This window comes from Pleuronectes platessa, chromosome 16 (assembly GCF_947347685.1).
Source record: "Pleuronectes platessa chromosome 16, fPlePla1.1, whole genome shotgun sequence".
NCBI lineage: Eukaryota > Metazoa > Chordata > Actinopteri > Pleuronectiformes > Pleuronectidae > Pleuronectes > Pleuronectes platessa.
The window spans coordinates 13,007,636-13,022,598 of record NC_070641.1 but is presented as its reverse complement, the minus strand read 5'-3'; the positions used below and the strand labels follow the sequence as shown (position 1 = coordinate 13,022,598).

Below are 14,963 nucleotides of genomic sequence, written 5' to 3'. Positions count from 1 at the left end.
CTACATTTATGTTTAAAATAAAAACATGGATCTGTGAATTACTTTAATAGCTCAGTGTTGTATGCAAGATGTATGTTTATAAATGGCAGTGGCATGGCCAACCTGAACCTAGCACATGTTTAAATTAAAAACATTAATATATGAGCCTGTGTTATATTTGAATAGCTTAGTATTGAATGCACAATAACAGGGTAGCTATGTTTATATATGTCACTAGGCCCAGCTTAATATAAAACACAATTTTATACAATATATATAGTAGGGGGTCCCTGCTCCATCTCTCCACCAGTTTTGGGGTCATTGGCCTGAAAAACGTTGAGACCCCTGCCCTATTTCACAAGGTGAAAAATAAATCCCTGCATTCACCTCCTTACCTGACGAAAATCTATGGGCTGTTTACTTTGAGGTGCAACAAGCAAAAGTAGTACATGTAATATATATAATAAAATAATATCATATTTAAATAAATATACATTAATGTTGACTTTTGGAATTATGCGCATGACTGGATACATTTCTAAGGGATTATTTTGCAATGCGACATGTATATTAATAAATCACCTCTGGCCGGTAGGTTAGGTTCTTGAATGTTCTTGTTTGATAGTAAGAAGGATTACACAAAAACTACTCCTATGATTTCCATGAAACTCGGTGGAAGGATGCAGTGTACGTCAGGAAAGTACCCCTTCAAAATACCACAGTAGGCGTTGTGACCAGTCTGCTTGTTCACACACGACCAGTGGGCCCCTTCAGTCTGTGGAGGCCCCCCCCATCGATCTGCAGATTTTATATTCGGAGCACGACCACTGGCCCCGCCCCCGTCATCCGTTACGTCGTAGTCATGGAGAATGCGTCCCCCTCTCGTCCAATGAGAAGCGCCGCTGGGGCCATGTGTGTATTGTTTAAACTGCTCAAATCACACGGAGTTTCCAGACCGGATCAAACTTCCATCGACACGAGTGATGGCTGCCGCGGTGTCTGTTAGCGCAGCTGCCCAGGACGAGAGCACAGACACGGGACCCAGTTTCGCCCCTCGTCCGCTCCACGACAACCGCGACGCCGCTGCGGATCACGAGAGCTGGATGCCCGGAGACCGTCGGCGCTCCGAAGCGGAGGCCGACGAGGAGGACCCGCGGCCGGGACGCGAGTGTCAGCGGCGGGTCGACGAGGACCTGACGTCCCTGAGCCCCGAGGAGGTGGAGAGCCGCTTGGAGAGAACCCGCCGGGAGTTCTACAACCGGAGGAAGATCATCATAAAGAATCTGCCCTCCGACGTCAGCAACCAGGTCCGAGTTCAAACCCACACCTCAATGAACTCGTAACTATTTTGTATTTGTCGGGTGATTGATTGATTGACTGGGTCGCTCGGCTAGCGTTAGCCTAGCCACGGTGTTGCCTGCCATGCTACACAAGTTAGCCTCGCTAGCCATTTAACTCGTTGGCAGACTTTTTTTTAAAACTTTTTTAAAAAATTTTTATAATCGACACAACACTAGGAGTTGTCCACGGAACACCGTTATCCGCGTTGTGTTGAAACCAGTTGGAGTGAGTGGGCCAACGGGGCTTGGTGGTCAGATAACTGTCAATACTGGCCATCTGTGGCCTGTGTGACCTGCCTGTCAGGCCTCGTAGGTGAAACCAGTTCAGTTATCTGTCTGTCTGTGCGTGTGTGTATATATGTTAGATTCGTTCCACCATTCAATCTGCCAACCTCCTGAGACTCTTCCCAACCATACTGGTTTTTTACTAGCACCCAGTCCGTCTGTCGGTGAAACGCCATGAAGCCACAGAAAGCCACAGATTTTTACTCATGATGCCACACTTTTTTTTTTTTGGAACCTGCCTGACTCGTGGGGAGCGGTGGGCCTGCGGGCGGTACCATTGTTCACACATAAGGGGGGTGGGGGGGAGGGGGGGGGGTGATGGTGATTTGGGGGGGTTGGTTCGAGATGTGAGTTGCAATGTAACAAAAGGTGGGAAGGCGTGTGGACAACAAAAAAAAACGTTTCAGAAAATGCTAGACAGCGTCACCATTTTGTTTGTGAATGGGCCAAAAGCAGCTCAGAGCAATTTCTCCTACAACAATGAGTTAGTTATCCCCCCCCCCCCTCTCTCTCTCGCGCGCACGCACACACACGCACTCCACACAGGTGCACTTGTTACTAGCTTCCCATGTGGACATGAATTGGTTAATTATATGACGAATCGAATCTGCTATTATAACAATTTAACAAATGTCAAGATCTAAATCTGTGTTTTTTTTTGTGTTTTTTTTTGTCATTGATTTGATCCATTTGTTGTTTTTAAAGATGTAATCCCTGACCTTTCTCTTCTTCCAGGAGGTCCACGAGCTGTTGTGCAACTACGACCTGAAGTACTGCTTTGTGGACAAATACAAGGGCACAGGTCAGTTTAACTGCCTCACCGTCGTGACCGGGTTCGAAGCGGTGAAAAGATTCTGGCATGTAATCTATATGCCGATATAAAACTGCTGGTGGTCACATATACAATTTGGGTTATTTGTATCTAGAATACGTATCTCGTTGATGAGGTAACATAGTGGGGCTGGGTTCGTGGAAATATCCAGTGGTTCCTGACTTGATGAAAATGGCTGTTCTTTTATAATGATCCTAGTGATGACGGATCAGCTTGTCATTACTTAATTAGGTGGGAAAGCTGATGTAGCTGGAAGAACTTAATGTGTATAATGAAATGATTAAAACATCCACTTTGGACTAAAGCAGTTTTGAACATTGGCAATGCCATATCATAAACGAGGTGCTTTTTTTTTTACATCCTCTGTTTTAATGATAAAATATTAAACTTTAATGTATAACCTAAAAAAGATTCTAGCTTTCTCTCGCTCTTTTCAAAACACGAAGGTAACAGAGTGTTTGCTTCACATGAAGCAGCATTCTAATGGGTTGTATTAAACCTGTCTGCTCTGTAATGCGTCTGTCACAGACCCTGGAGACAGGAAGTGCTGGTAACAAACTCATTTAGGTCTCCATGTGAGGTGTAAAACACATTTAAATTCTTGTCATCCACTATGACAGCCGATGTAGATTCCATTAGGGAACTGCTGCAGTGACATAAAAGCTGGTGTGTGGTGACATTGTGCCAACAGAACTTTATTTTGCCAGGAGAAATGGTGTCACAATCAAAGTTTGCTCCCTACCTGACGTGTATGAAAATAGATCGTGTTGTTAATGCTGACTGAACAAATTTGACTCCCTCACACACACCAGATTGTGCTTATTATCTCTTCCTCTCTGTCACCCTCAGCGTTTGTGACCCTTCTCAATGGAGAACAGGCGCAGTGTGCCATCATAGAGTTCCACCAGCATGTGCTCAGGGACCGGGAGATCTCTGTGCAGCTGCAGCCGACAGATGCTCTGCTGTGCATCGCCAACTTGCCGCGTGCCTTCACCCAGCAGCAGTTTGAGGAGTTGGTGCGGCCCTTCGGTAACCTGGAGCGCTGCTTCCTGGTGTACAGTGCCACCACCGGGCATTCCAAGAGTTACGGCTTTGTGGAGTACATGAAGAAGGACTCGGCAGCCAGGGCCAAGTCAGAGCTGTTGGGGAAGCAGCTGGGCTCCCGCATGCTCTACGTCCACTGGACCGAGGTGGGCTCCCTCACCTACCCGCTGCTGCACTCCAAGTGTCTGTGCGTCGACCGGCTTCCCCCGAACCTGCTGACGGCCCAGGACCTCCGCAACGCCCTGGCTGACACGCATGCGCCAGTCTTCTGCCAGGTCAAATTCACCAGCACACACAAACTCACTGCCTAAACTCAAATTAAAATGCCAAAGATAGGTAATTCTGATTGCAAATTCCACTAAGAGTAGTAGATTTAAAGCCACTCAGGTTTCCACTTGATATTAGACTTGTTTAACCACCCCTACCTTTTCTGGTCATATTATTAAAAACAGTGAGGTTGACTGATGTGTATCAGAGTTTTACAACTGCCCCTGACAGTGTATGAAATCATTTTAGGGATGAGTCATAGACGGCAGGAATCCTTTAGCAATTACAGTGCCTTGCATAAGTATTCACCCCCCTTGGACTTTTTCCCATTATGTACTGTTACTAACTGGAATTCAAATAGACTTAAATAAACTTTTTCCCGTTTGATCAACAAAACATGCATAGTACTTTGGAGGTGCAAAATAAATTTTATTGTGACACAAACAATAATGAGAACAAAAAAGTTGACATCTGTTGGGTGCATAAGTATTCAGCCCCTGTGTCAATACTTGGTAGAACCCACTTTCGCTGCAATTACAGCTGCAAGTCTTTTGGGGTATGTCTCTACCAGCTTTGCACATCTAGAGATGGAAAGGTTTGTCCATTCTTCTTGGCAAAAAAGATGAAGCTCAGTCAGATTGGATGGAGACCGTCTGTGAACTGCAATCTTCAAGTCTTGCCATAGATTCTCTATTGGATTGAGGTCTGGGCTTTGACTGGGCCATTTTAAGACATTAACATTCTTTAATCCAAACCATTCCTTTGTAGCTCTGGCTGTATGTTTAGGGTCATTGTCCTGCTGGAAGATGAACGTCCGCCCCAGTCTCAAGTCTTTTGCAGACTGCATCAGATTTTCTTCAAGGATTTCCCTGTATTTGGCTCCATCCATCTTTCCCTCTATTCTGACCAGTTTCCCTGTACCTGCTGAAGAGAAGTATCCCCACAGCATGATGCTACCACCACCATGTTTCACTGTTGGGATGGTGTGCTCAGGGTGATGGGCAGTGTTGGGTTTTCGCCACACATAGCGTTTTGCATTGAGGCCAAAAAGTTCAATTTTGGTCTCATCTGACCAGAGCACCTTCTTCCACATGTTTGCTGTGTCTCCCACATGGCTTCTGGCAAACTCCAAACGGGATTTTTTATGGATCCCTTTCAACAATGGCTTTCTTCTTGCCACTCTTCCATAAAGGCCAGATTTGTGGAGTAGACGACTAATAGTTGTCCTGTGGACAGATTCTCCCACCTCAGCTGTGGATCTCTGCAACTCCTCCAGAGTAACCATGGGCCTCCTGGTTGCTTCTCTGATTAATTTTCTCCTTGTCCGACTCTTCAGTTTGGGTGGACGGCCTCCTCTTGGTAGGTTTGCGGTTGTGCCATATTCTTTCCATTTTCTTATGATGGATTTTATGGTGCTCAGAGAGATGTTCAAAGCTCTGGATATTTTTTTATAACCTAACCCTGCTTCATATTTCTCCACAACTTTATCCCTGACCTGTTTGGTGAGCTCCTTGGTCTTCATGATGCTGTTTGTTCAGTAATGATCTCCAACAAACTCTGAGTCCGTCACAGAACAGGTGTATTTATACTGAGATTAAATTACAGACAGGTGGACCCTATTTACTAATTATGTGACTTGCAAATGTGACTTGTGAATGCAATTGGTCGCACCAGATCTTTGTTAGGGGTTTCACAGTAAAGGGGGTGAATACATATGCACTCAACCCTTTTCAGATTTTTATTTGTAAATAATTGTGAAATCCATGTAATATTTCCCCCCACTTCCAAATGATGCACTATTTTGTGTTGGTCCATTACATAAACTCACGATGAAATAAATTTTAATCTGTGGTTATACCATGACAAAATGTAGAAAAGTCCAAAGGGGGTGAATACTTATGCAAGGCACTGTATACTCCATATTTGAACTTTTGCTCTCTCTCTCACCTCTACCCCCGGTTTTCATGTGGTCGCTCTAAGTTTCTATAGCAATGAGCATTGCTGGTTTCTATGGTGATGACCTGACTCCCCCAGGTGGTGTCATTCAGCCGGCCTTTCTGGAATGAGAGAGGCTTGTCCTTTTTTTTTGCACGACAGGCATAGTGGCACTTTCTGCTGGTTCTATGTTTTTTTCTTTTTAGGATTCCGGGAAAAGCTCTGATGATTAAGGTTTCATGTGATGTAAAGTGAAAATGGTTCTTAATAGTGGTTTTGACAATCTAGAAGGGGAATGGTTATACGGTTGTGAAACCTGTTGATGGTGATTCATGAGGCTCATAGTGACTGGCGAGGGTTCTAAAGAAATTCTATAGCTTTAGTCAGCATAATGGGGCCTATTTTAGTATTTGAACAGAGAAGTGATACCTCAAGTTTTTCAGATTTGATCTGGAACTTTTGTTTAAGGAAAAAATAATGTGGGTCCATTAAAGATTGCCTAACTTTGTATGAGCATCAAGTATTTGTAGAAAGTTTAAATTAAAAATTATGATTTAATGTTTGGAAATTGTGATCTATAGTAATGTTGCTACTTGCTACATTTTCAAAAAGTGGACATTTTACATTTTCAGCATTGGGTGGAAGAGTAAATCATCTCAGTCTTGCATATCAGGCTGGTATATTAGAACCTGTTAATTTATATATTTATGTTGTCAGGGAACAAAACCAAGATAAAACACACCTTCAATGGTGTGGGCTTTTCAACATCACTTCATTGGCTGATTTAAGCAGTTGCTCTGATGCATTACCCTGTCTTTTCCAACACAAATGTCCCTTTTTAGATGCTCTATTGGCAAAGTGTACCGGGTGTTAAGGGTCCCTGGGCTAATTGACTCTCTAAGATTGTATTGACATTTTCTCTCATCTCCGCAGTTGGCTCAGGGACAAGATGGAAGTTTCCGCCGGTTTGCAATTTTGGAGTTTACCACTGCAGAGATGGCGGAAGAGGCACAGCGACTCTCTGATGTCCGGCTGCTCGGCGGGACACACATCAGGGTGTCCTTCTGTGCCCCTGGCCCTCCTGGAAGAAGCATGTTGGCTGCTCTAATTGCTGCCCAAACCATGGTATATAAGACGTACTGAGACTGAATGCACACGTCCAAAGTTAACGATTCAGTTTGCCATCGCAATGTCACTGCTAAAATGGCCGTTTTCTGCCTCTCCTCCTCAAGGCTGTGAACAGGGGTAAAGGTCTCCTCCCTGATCCCACTGCCATGCAGATACTCACAGGCCTTAATAACCCTGCCACCCTCAAGATGCTGCTCAACCCTATGTCACATGGGCACAAACAAGGTGAGTTATCATAAGCTCTTAATAAATGTTTAATTTTGAGAAACTCTTCCGGCGCCGTGGGTCCTTATGCTCTCTCTGTGTGCAGGCCTCCTTGGGGCAGCCCCCACGATGCCACTGCTGGCCAACCCCGCCCTCTCCGCTGCCCTGCTCCAGCTGCTGCTCCAGAGCCAGGCCAAGGCACAGCAGGTACGGCTGCCTTTCTGCCTTTTCCCGTGGCATGTTCCTCTGAGCCGCTCAGCCTGTTTTTGATTCATCCTCTCCAACTCACACGCACTTTTGTACCCCTTCATTCTTTGCCTCTTTACCTTCAGCAAGCCTTTCTGGGAAATCATCTTCTTTGGGCTCAGGTGCTGCACAATAAAGAAAACCCCCTAGGGCCTTGTGTGAGTGATAATGGTGTTTGTGTTTGGCTATCAGTGTTTGTGAGGTGGTGGTGGCGAAGCTAGATCCTGGTCTTTTTATGTGACTGGTGATAGACAACTCGGAGCCTTGGTGGGTACGCTCTCGCTAGGAAAGTGTGAAGCTTGATTTTTTTTTTTTTGTGTGCATGTGTGGGGTGTTCTTTTGAGTGGTGCAGAGTGATGTGGTAGGTGTACCGCAATTGTAAATACCCATTCTGTGAGAACATCATTTCATACGCGGTGAGTAAGCCTTGGTGCTGATGAGTGTGCTTGTGTAGCTCAGTAGTTTTTTTTTTTCTCTCTCTCTACTGCTCAAGTGCTGTATCAACGCTGTGTGACCCTCTTGTGACCCTGAACTCTGCCCTCTCCTCAGGCTGGACTCATCGGGGAGAATCCTCTGGCTGCTCTGCCCGTCCAGCAGGGAGTCCATCTGCTTGGAGACCTGCCCCAAGGTTTGGCATCCACCGACTCCAGTTGTAGCTCCTAGAGCCACAGACTGCATGTTTTTTTTTTTTTTCTGCTTTGCTTATGATGCGAAACATCTGTTTGCACCACTTGCCCTGTTGGTCATGCTTCGTGTTCTTTACATTGAACTTGGGGAATTAATAGATGAGGCTTAAAATCATGTGGTAGAAATCCAAACATCAACATGTCTGAGATTGTATTTGTTTTTATTTGTAAGATTCGATTTTTCTTATGACAACCGAGAAGAGAGGCACCTTAATATTCAAAGTATTGAAGATGATATCGTTGTAATTTCCAATCATTCCTCTCTCATTTCTCTGGCTGGTCTAGTCTCAGGTCTTGGTCTACAGGCAGATTCTCTTAAGCCGATGCCACTTGGCAGAGGCCTCACGAGGGACCAGGAGTCTCCCACAGCAGCTTGTACCTTCCCCCAGACTTCCTCTCCCACCCTGCAGGGGATCTCTATGCCCATGATGGCTGGCATGATGGGGGCAGATGGCCTCACAGCACAAGGGGTGAGGTCCCAAGCCGTTTCCTTTTATATGCCTTTCTGCCTCTAGTCCAGCTTCTTACTCTCGTTTAATATTAGAAATGGGCGCCGAAAACGAATCGCCTCTCTTCTTTCTGTCAGTTATCCATACTAGGAGATCCGCCCAAAGAAATGACGCATCCCCAGAGTGCCTTCCTCGGTGTCAGCAATGGTTTTCCATCAGGTGAGGTTCTTGTTTGCAGGGTGTGGTTGAGATTACTACATGCCAATCTTTGTTTGTATCCCCATATTTATTCAGGATGTGACGTGTATCTTTCCTCTCTTTTATCCAGGAGGAAGCTGCAGACCTCATCCTTACAGGAAGAGGCCAACGCTTAGCAATGTGTCCAACCAGACCGCACACCAGAGCATACAGCCGAATTACAACCTGCGCTACCAGGATTCCTACAGCCCTGAATACCCTCCTTTACACCAGGTAACCAACAGCCTCCATTGCTCCGTCTGTGGAAAGACAAAAATAAATCTTAAACTTCTACTCTTATATTGGTTGATGCTACTTTAGTAGACTGCTTATAGTGATCTGTTGAATTTATAGTATTGTGCACTCTGAACAGCCTGATCGCTCGTTCAGTAGGCTATATGATGCAATTTAGCCTTATGCCCATCTGGCATTTCTCCCCAGGATCCTCTGGCCCACTTGTATGAGCAGCAGGAGAACCTCGATACTGGAGCCTTGGCAGGATTCGGACAGCAGGTAGTGTTTTTTTTTTTTATTCAACAAATTCAAGATGGTGCGAGCAAATGCTTAATGATGTTAAATCATTTCCCCACTGGGCTCATAATGAAACCGTTGTGCTGATCTCGTTTGATTTTTCTTTCCCGCAGGCCTCTCGTCTGCCTGAATACACCGAGCGATTTTCCCACTACAGCTACCCTCCCAACCCAGACCTGTCCTCGTACTACAGCTCAGGACCCGAGGCCTCCAGTAACGGGAGCCTCCCCACCACTCAGCTCAACAGGGTAAACCTAACGTTTTAAGCCTTTTAAACTTTCACTCTATCGATTACTCGTCAGTGCAATAACACAGAGTTAGCCCAGGAAAAGATAAAAAAGTGCAAGGTTGCATTCTAAGAATAACCCCATGTTCAATAATGAATGTGCTGTAAGTGCATGAGGTCACTGAAAGATGGTTGTTTGTCCTCAGGCGGTGGGAATGCCTCCTGTGAGTCACACTTCAAACTATCCCCCAGGCCTGGACCTTGCTGTGAAGGTAATTTATACACTTTAATCCTTTTTTTTAAAATATATATCTTTACATTTTTGTCCACTTTTTTTCTTTTCATTAAATGAATCCACTTTGTCTTTTGTTGCACTGTTGATTTTCTTTCTTTTTTTTTGCTGCATACTATAGACTCCCATTGGTAGCCACAAGCGTTTGTTCTCCCGGCTGATCCCGTCTCCAGAACCCAGCCCAGAGGGTGGCTACGTGGGCCAGCACTCCCAAGGCCTCGGTGGCCATTATGCGGACTCCTACCTAAAGCGGAAGCGTATATTATGAATTCAACTGTATACTTCATGCTTTACGGGTAGCCATTCAAAAGCTTTAGAACACAATGGCATTTCCTCCAATTAACTTTGCAGTCTTTGGATTTGTCTCGTGTACTCTTCTGAGTGACCCCTGGAGGGTGCTGAAGAGTGCGGCCTGTTGCTATCTGGACACTCTTGTCTCTCCATGAGAATTTTGGTTGGTTTCTTTTTCTTGTGTATATATATATATATGATTTTAGTGTGTTGGTAAATTAAGTTTTAACTTTTTTTTATTTGACTTTTAATTTCTGTTGAACAACTTGTACAGTGAGAAAAAAAGGTTAATTAGCTATTGAATTCTTTTCTCTCCAGCATTTCTTTATTTTTTATTTTATTTTTATGTGTGGTTTATGAGCAGAGCTACAGCTAGTTGGGCCAGTATAATTATTGTAATGTTTAATAGCGCTAAAGGGAAGCTGTCCATATCATTAGGCAAAGGGACTCCCATTGGATCAGCTTTACTTCCGAGGCTCTCTAAGTAGCCTTCCTGTTTCCATGTAAAAAGTTCAGTAGTTTGTTCAATGAAATGGTGTATTTGTGTTGTGGTGTTTTGTTTTCTCCCTTTTTGTTCGTTCCACAGGTTTATTTTGACATGACTTTTCTGGAATCAGGCCTTTCTTCATCAGTTAACATTCAGCTTTCCATGCAGCTGCTGACAGCTGCATGTACCTGCCTGTGTTTTATTGAGGTGAAGCGTTGTACCATTCTGGCATATGTTACCTCAAGCCTTCACTTTTTCCACGTTGTTTGTCTTTTTGATCCACACCCTCCAAACTTGTTTACGGGGTCTGTTCTCTACACTGGTTGTTCCGTGGTGCACTCGGAGGGTTCAGGTCGCAACGCTAATCTGTTCTCACCTGTAGAGGGTGCTGTTTTCGAAGTCTCCGGGAGTTGAATATTTTCTGTGTTTTTACGCGAGTTATTTGCTAAGTTAAATTTTGAATGTCTTTAAAAGTCCACACACTTTATTTTGTTTTTTTTTTAGTGGTTGAGTTGGGTGGGGCAGTGAACATCTGCTGTGGGCCATCTCTCAAGCTGCCAGCGCATAGTGAACACAGGCACCTCAGCGAACAAATTATTTTCTAGATGATGACAGCTGGAATGATGGACCCAGCCGATGTTCAAGTATTCCCAGTAATGGTGCGAGTCGAGTCTGTCTGAGGATATACTAATGGAAGCTACTGGCAGGTGATGGGTCAGTGACATGACTGTCCTTGTTATTCTTTTTTCTTTATTATTCTTTTTTTTTGTGAATAACTATCTGGTTGACAGTTTGATTGTGAAAACCCATTACCTCTGACTGTATGCTGGCAAACGCAGCTACACTTGAGCCTTAACAGTGTTTTCTCTGTGATCTCATCCTGCCCTGTGTTGGCTTCCATCTACATTTACCATTTCTGTGTTATTTGCTGTGTAAATAGTTAAAGCGTGATAATTTCCCCTTCGCCCCAAAAGTTTCAAACTTTAGTTTTCTTGAATCTTCACCTGCCTCCGGTCTGGTGTTCTGAATGAATTTGCTGCTCTGTTTTCTTTTTGTTTGCCCGTATGTTTTGAAAGCTGATGTGACCAAGAGTGGTGCCATAGCAGTGTGCTCATGTACTGTATGGACCAAGAGATGCAGCCGTACTGTTTGATCATCTTTCATTTAGATTGATTCGATTCTAACTGCTATCCTCATCTGTACCGCCATGGTTCTCTCTGTATGTGTGTGTGAGACATGAGCAAGTAAATGTTATTTAAACTCATTGTTGTGAGCTCATCATTTAATACATTCAACATATCTGTATTTGACATGAAAATATTTCAGTTTAACTTTCTTGGGGGCATGTGCAAATGTCTGGTCATCACTTTGCAAGAAAATAATTTGCTCTTAAAACGACTGCCTTAAGACTGATTCACAAATTAATTTTTAACAGATCTTAAATTGGTGCCTTTGGAGCACAAATTAAAAAGCTTAATTTCGTATTGCAAAATAACAACTGGATTGTTTTAATTATGCTGAGCTTAAAGACTGAAATTAATGAATGTAGAATATCTGGTTTCAAACATCTAAGTCGCTTCAAGTCAGGTCATTGTTTTAATTAAAGGGATAATTCACCCAAAAATTGTAATTCATTATCTACTCACCACTATGCCGATGGCCGGGTGGGTGAAGTGTTTGAGTCCAAAAATCCCTTCTGGAGTTTCAGGGGCAACCAGCGTTTCAGCCAAATCCAATGAAGTTAAACAAAATGGTTACCAATTCTTCAATCCAGAATGTGTTTAAAAACATCCATGTTCATCTGATGTTTTGCTTTTATTATAGAAGCAACCAGGGATGGCACACTGGTTCAGTTGATGGTAAATCCTGGATTTTGCAGGGCCCATTTTTTGTTTACCCCCCACTTTAGCCTATCGTCCATATGGATGCACTTTATCTCTGTCCAGGGTCCACCCTGTCCAGAGAGTAAGCAGTGTTGATAATGGAATGGTAAAAAACCTGGTTCGGGCAGAAAACTTGAGTCCTGCTGCAAGTTGGTCGTGACATATTTTCCACTGCTCTCACTTTTATTCAGTCCTATCAAACAATGTCATGATTTCCCCAAAATATCATTTGCAGACATATTTCAAGGGAATCTGTGTTGTAGACAGAAAGTACACCAAAAAAAAAAGCAGAAGGCATCCGTTAATAAATGTCCTGGTTGTTAACTCAACAATCTCATCTTCTGTTGCCCAACATGGATGAAAACAAACAGGAGCTGTACCGGTGCGGCGTGAGGTGCCTTAGAGCACAGCACGTTCCCTGCGTACTCCACTTACTACATGTTATCAGGCAAATGACACGCGCGCCGCTTCACTCGGCTCCATCAGACCTGCATGAATGTTAAGCAGGTGACTACCGGGAGGATAATTTGTCTTCCCTGGATGAACAATTATTTAACGGCAAATACAATCACTCAGTTATCAGCTATCAAGACGGATAACAGGTCGCTCATAAAAGATAAAAACAACTGTCAGACTGAGAAGTGAGTGGGAAATATATCCCAGTGTGATAAGACTGTGTATGCAGCCCGATGACATTCAGATTTAATTAAGGGCTAAAGAATGAGCTGAAATGTCAGCGGGGTTCCTGTCCTTTCGGCCTCACTGTTGAACAGACCCTGGAGGTAATGGCCGGGCAATTGTGCTTTTTTCATCAAGCAGCAAACACCGAACCTTTTGCGTGGCCGTCCCTCACCCTTCAGCCAGAGGTGCTGAGGGGCAAGTGGCAGCGATGAGAGCGGCTCCGTCCCTCAGCAGCCATCAGGATGAAAGGTTTTGATTAGCTGCTATTCTCGTGGCCCCGCGGAGCCTCGAGGAGCCGAGCCGCTGATGGAGCTTTCCCCTGATGGGCAAAAACACAAGTGCAGAACATTGGTCATAAAACTCTCCTCCCCTCTCTTTAAAAAAAAAGAAAGAAACAATGTGATTGTTTGTGACATTTCTCGGAGAGCAACAATTACACCTGATCTGTCATGGCATGCCACTTAAGAAACACAGCAGGGCTGAGAGGGAAATACCCTTGCTCTTTTTTTTCTCAACTGCAAAGGACAATGGAAATGAGAACAACAGAAACGACAGGTTTGTTTATTAGACCCGCTGACATTATATTAATGTGTTTTTCACAGCCACTGGGTTTATTCCTGTAATATTTATCTGTAATGCTTCAGGCACCCCTGAATTATGTGCTCATACCTGCAGCCAGTCTACCAAGAGTTCTCAGAGGGATCTGCAGAGGCTCGGCGGACGCTGTGTCAGACACATTTAGATTTCTGCCTTTCATATTCCCGCCCACACAGTCACCCTGCTCAGTTGCTGGTGAATGCGGCTGAAACCTGCGATTTTTCCCAAATACAGAGACGGAAGAAGGAAGAGCAGAGGAGCTCTGACGGCAGATCGCTGCAGCATCCCGAAATTACAAACACACAGACGCAGGAAAAGTTGTATTTCTCGTGCCTTTTAAGTGTTTGTTGCCTGGAAATGGATGACATTTGAATATCTCAGTCACCAGGGGCTATGATCTACTCATAAAAGATGCTCTAGATTCACATGTGCAATGATTTATTACGCCTCTATTTTAGTGTACGCGCGGCAAAAGTGTAAGCAAATAGGGCATGTCACAGGAGCCGTTTAAGGCAGGATTAGTCATCGGAAGCAGCCCACTCCCCCCTGTGACAAACGGTCTATAACAGTACAGTAGAGCATCTCAGCAGCCCAGCAGAAACCTGCACTGCCTTATTTCGCTTCATTCGGGCCACTCCCTTTGAATGGTGCTCCAGCTCGTACACCCAAACAAGATTATATTAAAGTAGGGATTTAAATTCCCAACCAGAAAAACCTACCGTTATCCCCCCTATGAAATAAGCTTTGGGTATTGTTACGCTATTCTTTTTCATCTTATGCCAGTCGATCCTCCTGTGTAGCTGTATATATCACTGTTGCACTACAGAATAAGATAAAACACACACTGTGTCCCAATGCAATGCGGTATTGTTCTGATGACCTGAAGTAACACATTTGGTTTCTGGAATGAAGGAATGCTTTTGTTTTTTCTGTTTCTTTCTGTCAGCGCAGTCTCATTTTACATCCAGCCCACAGAAGTAATCCAGAGACCGACAGGCAGCAGCGATGAAAGATGAACCTGTTTAAAACTTAAAGTAAAGGATGATGATACACACTGTAGAGTTGAACGTTTTTCTCTTGTCCTCTCGGCCCCTGTTGTCTCATACCCCCCCCCCCCCCCCCCATCTTGTATTGACCTCCAAATGAATAGCCTACACTTTCCTTTGCTTCCATTTGTCTCCGCCAGGATCAAGGCTGAATACCTATTGCAAAAACAATTTATCTCTGACTTCACCTTCCCCGATTATTCTCTCTGTTTCTGCTTTTGATCTGGTAAAGTGTAATTTTTTCCATTTTACTCTTTGTACACTATGTCCCTGGATGGAGTGCAACAGGAGAACAAA

At 44.2% G+C, this 14,963-nt stretch overlaps 1 protein-coding gene across 4 annotated transcripts; it reads left to right on the top strand.

Annotated features, from left to right (window-relative positions):
- The first annotated feature begins 962 nt into the window (after positions 1-962).
- Positions 963-11,723, top strand: raver1 (ribonucleoprotein, PTB-binding 1). Of its 4 annotated transcripts, none has more exons than XM_053444340.1 (15): positions 963-1,286; positions 2,340-2,406; positions 3,286-3,755; positions 6,616-6,807; positions 6,915-7,035; positions 7,121-7,221; positions 7,347-7,382; positions 7,810-7,889; positions 8,224-8,416; positions 8,533-8,614; positions 8,724-8,866; positions 9,074-9,145; positions 9,277-9,411; positions 9,596-9,661; positions 9,803-11,723. In XM_053444340.1, exons 1-15 carry the CDS (start codon positions 963-965, stop codon positions 9,947-9,949), a joined length of 2,229 nt encoding a protein of 742 aa, XP_053300315.1. In that variant the 3' UTR covers positions 9,950-11,723. The 4 variants fall into 4 exon arrangements, with proteins under 4 accessions (XP_053300315.1, XP_053300314.1, XP_053300318.1 ...); XM_053444339.1 differs by having other exon boundaries at positions 7,347-7,418; positions 7,810-7,909; positions 8,238-8,416; XM_053444343.1 differs by lacking the exon at positions 7,347-7,382.
- Positions 11,724-14,963: the final 3,240 nt, after the last annotated feature.

What these genes read in the sequence shown, in the direction of transcription:
- raver1 (XM_053444339.1), top strand. Translation starts at nt 963, where the DNA reads ATGGCTGCCGCGGTGTCTGTTAGCGCAGCTGCCCAGGACGAGAGCACA. An exon ending in ATGGCCTCACAGCACAAGGG is followed by an intron (nt 8,417 to 8,532) that starts GTGAGGTCCCAA and finishes TCTTTCTGTCAG; the next exon opens with TTATCCATACTAGGAGATCC. An exon ending in CCACCACTCAGCTCAACAGG is followed by an intron (nt 9,412 to 9,595) that starts GTAAACCTAACG and finishes GTTTGTCCTCAG; the next exon opens with GCGGTGGGAATGCCTCCTGT.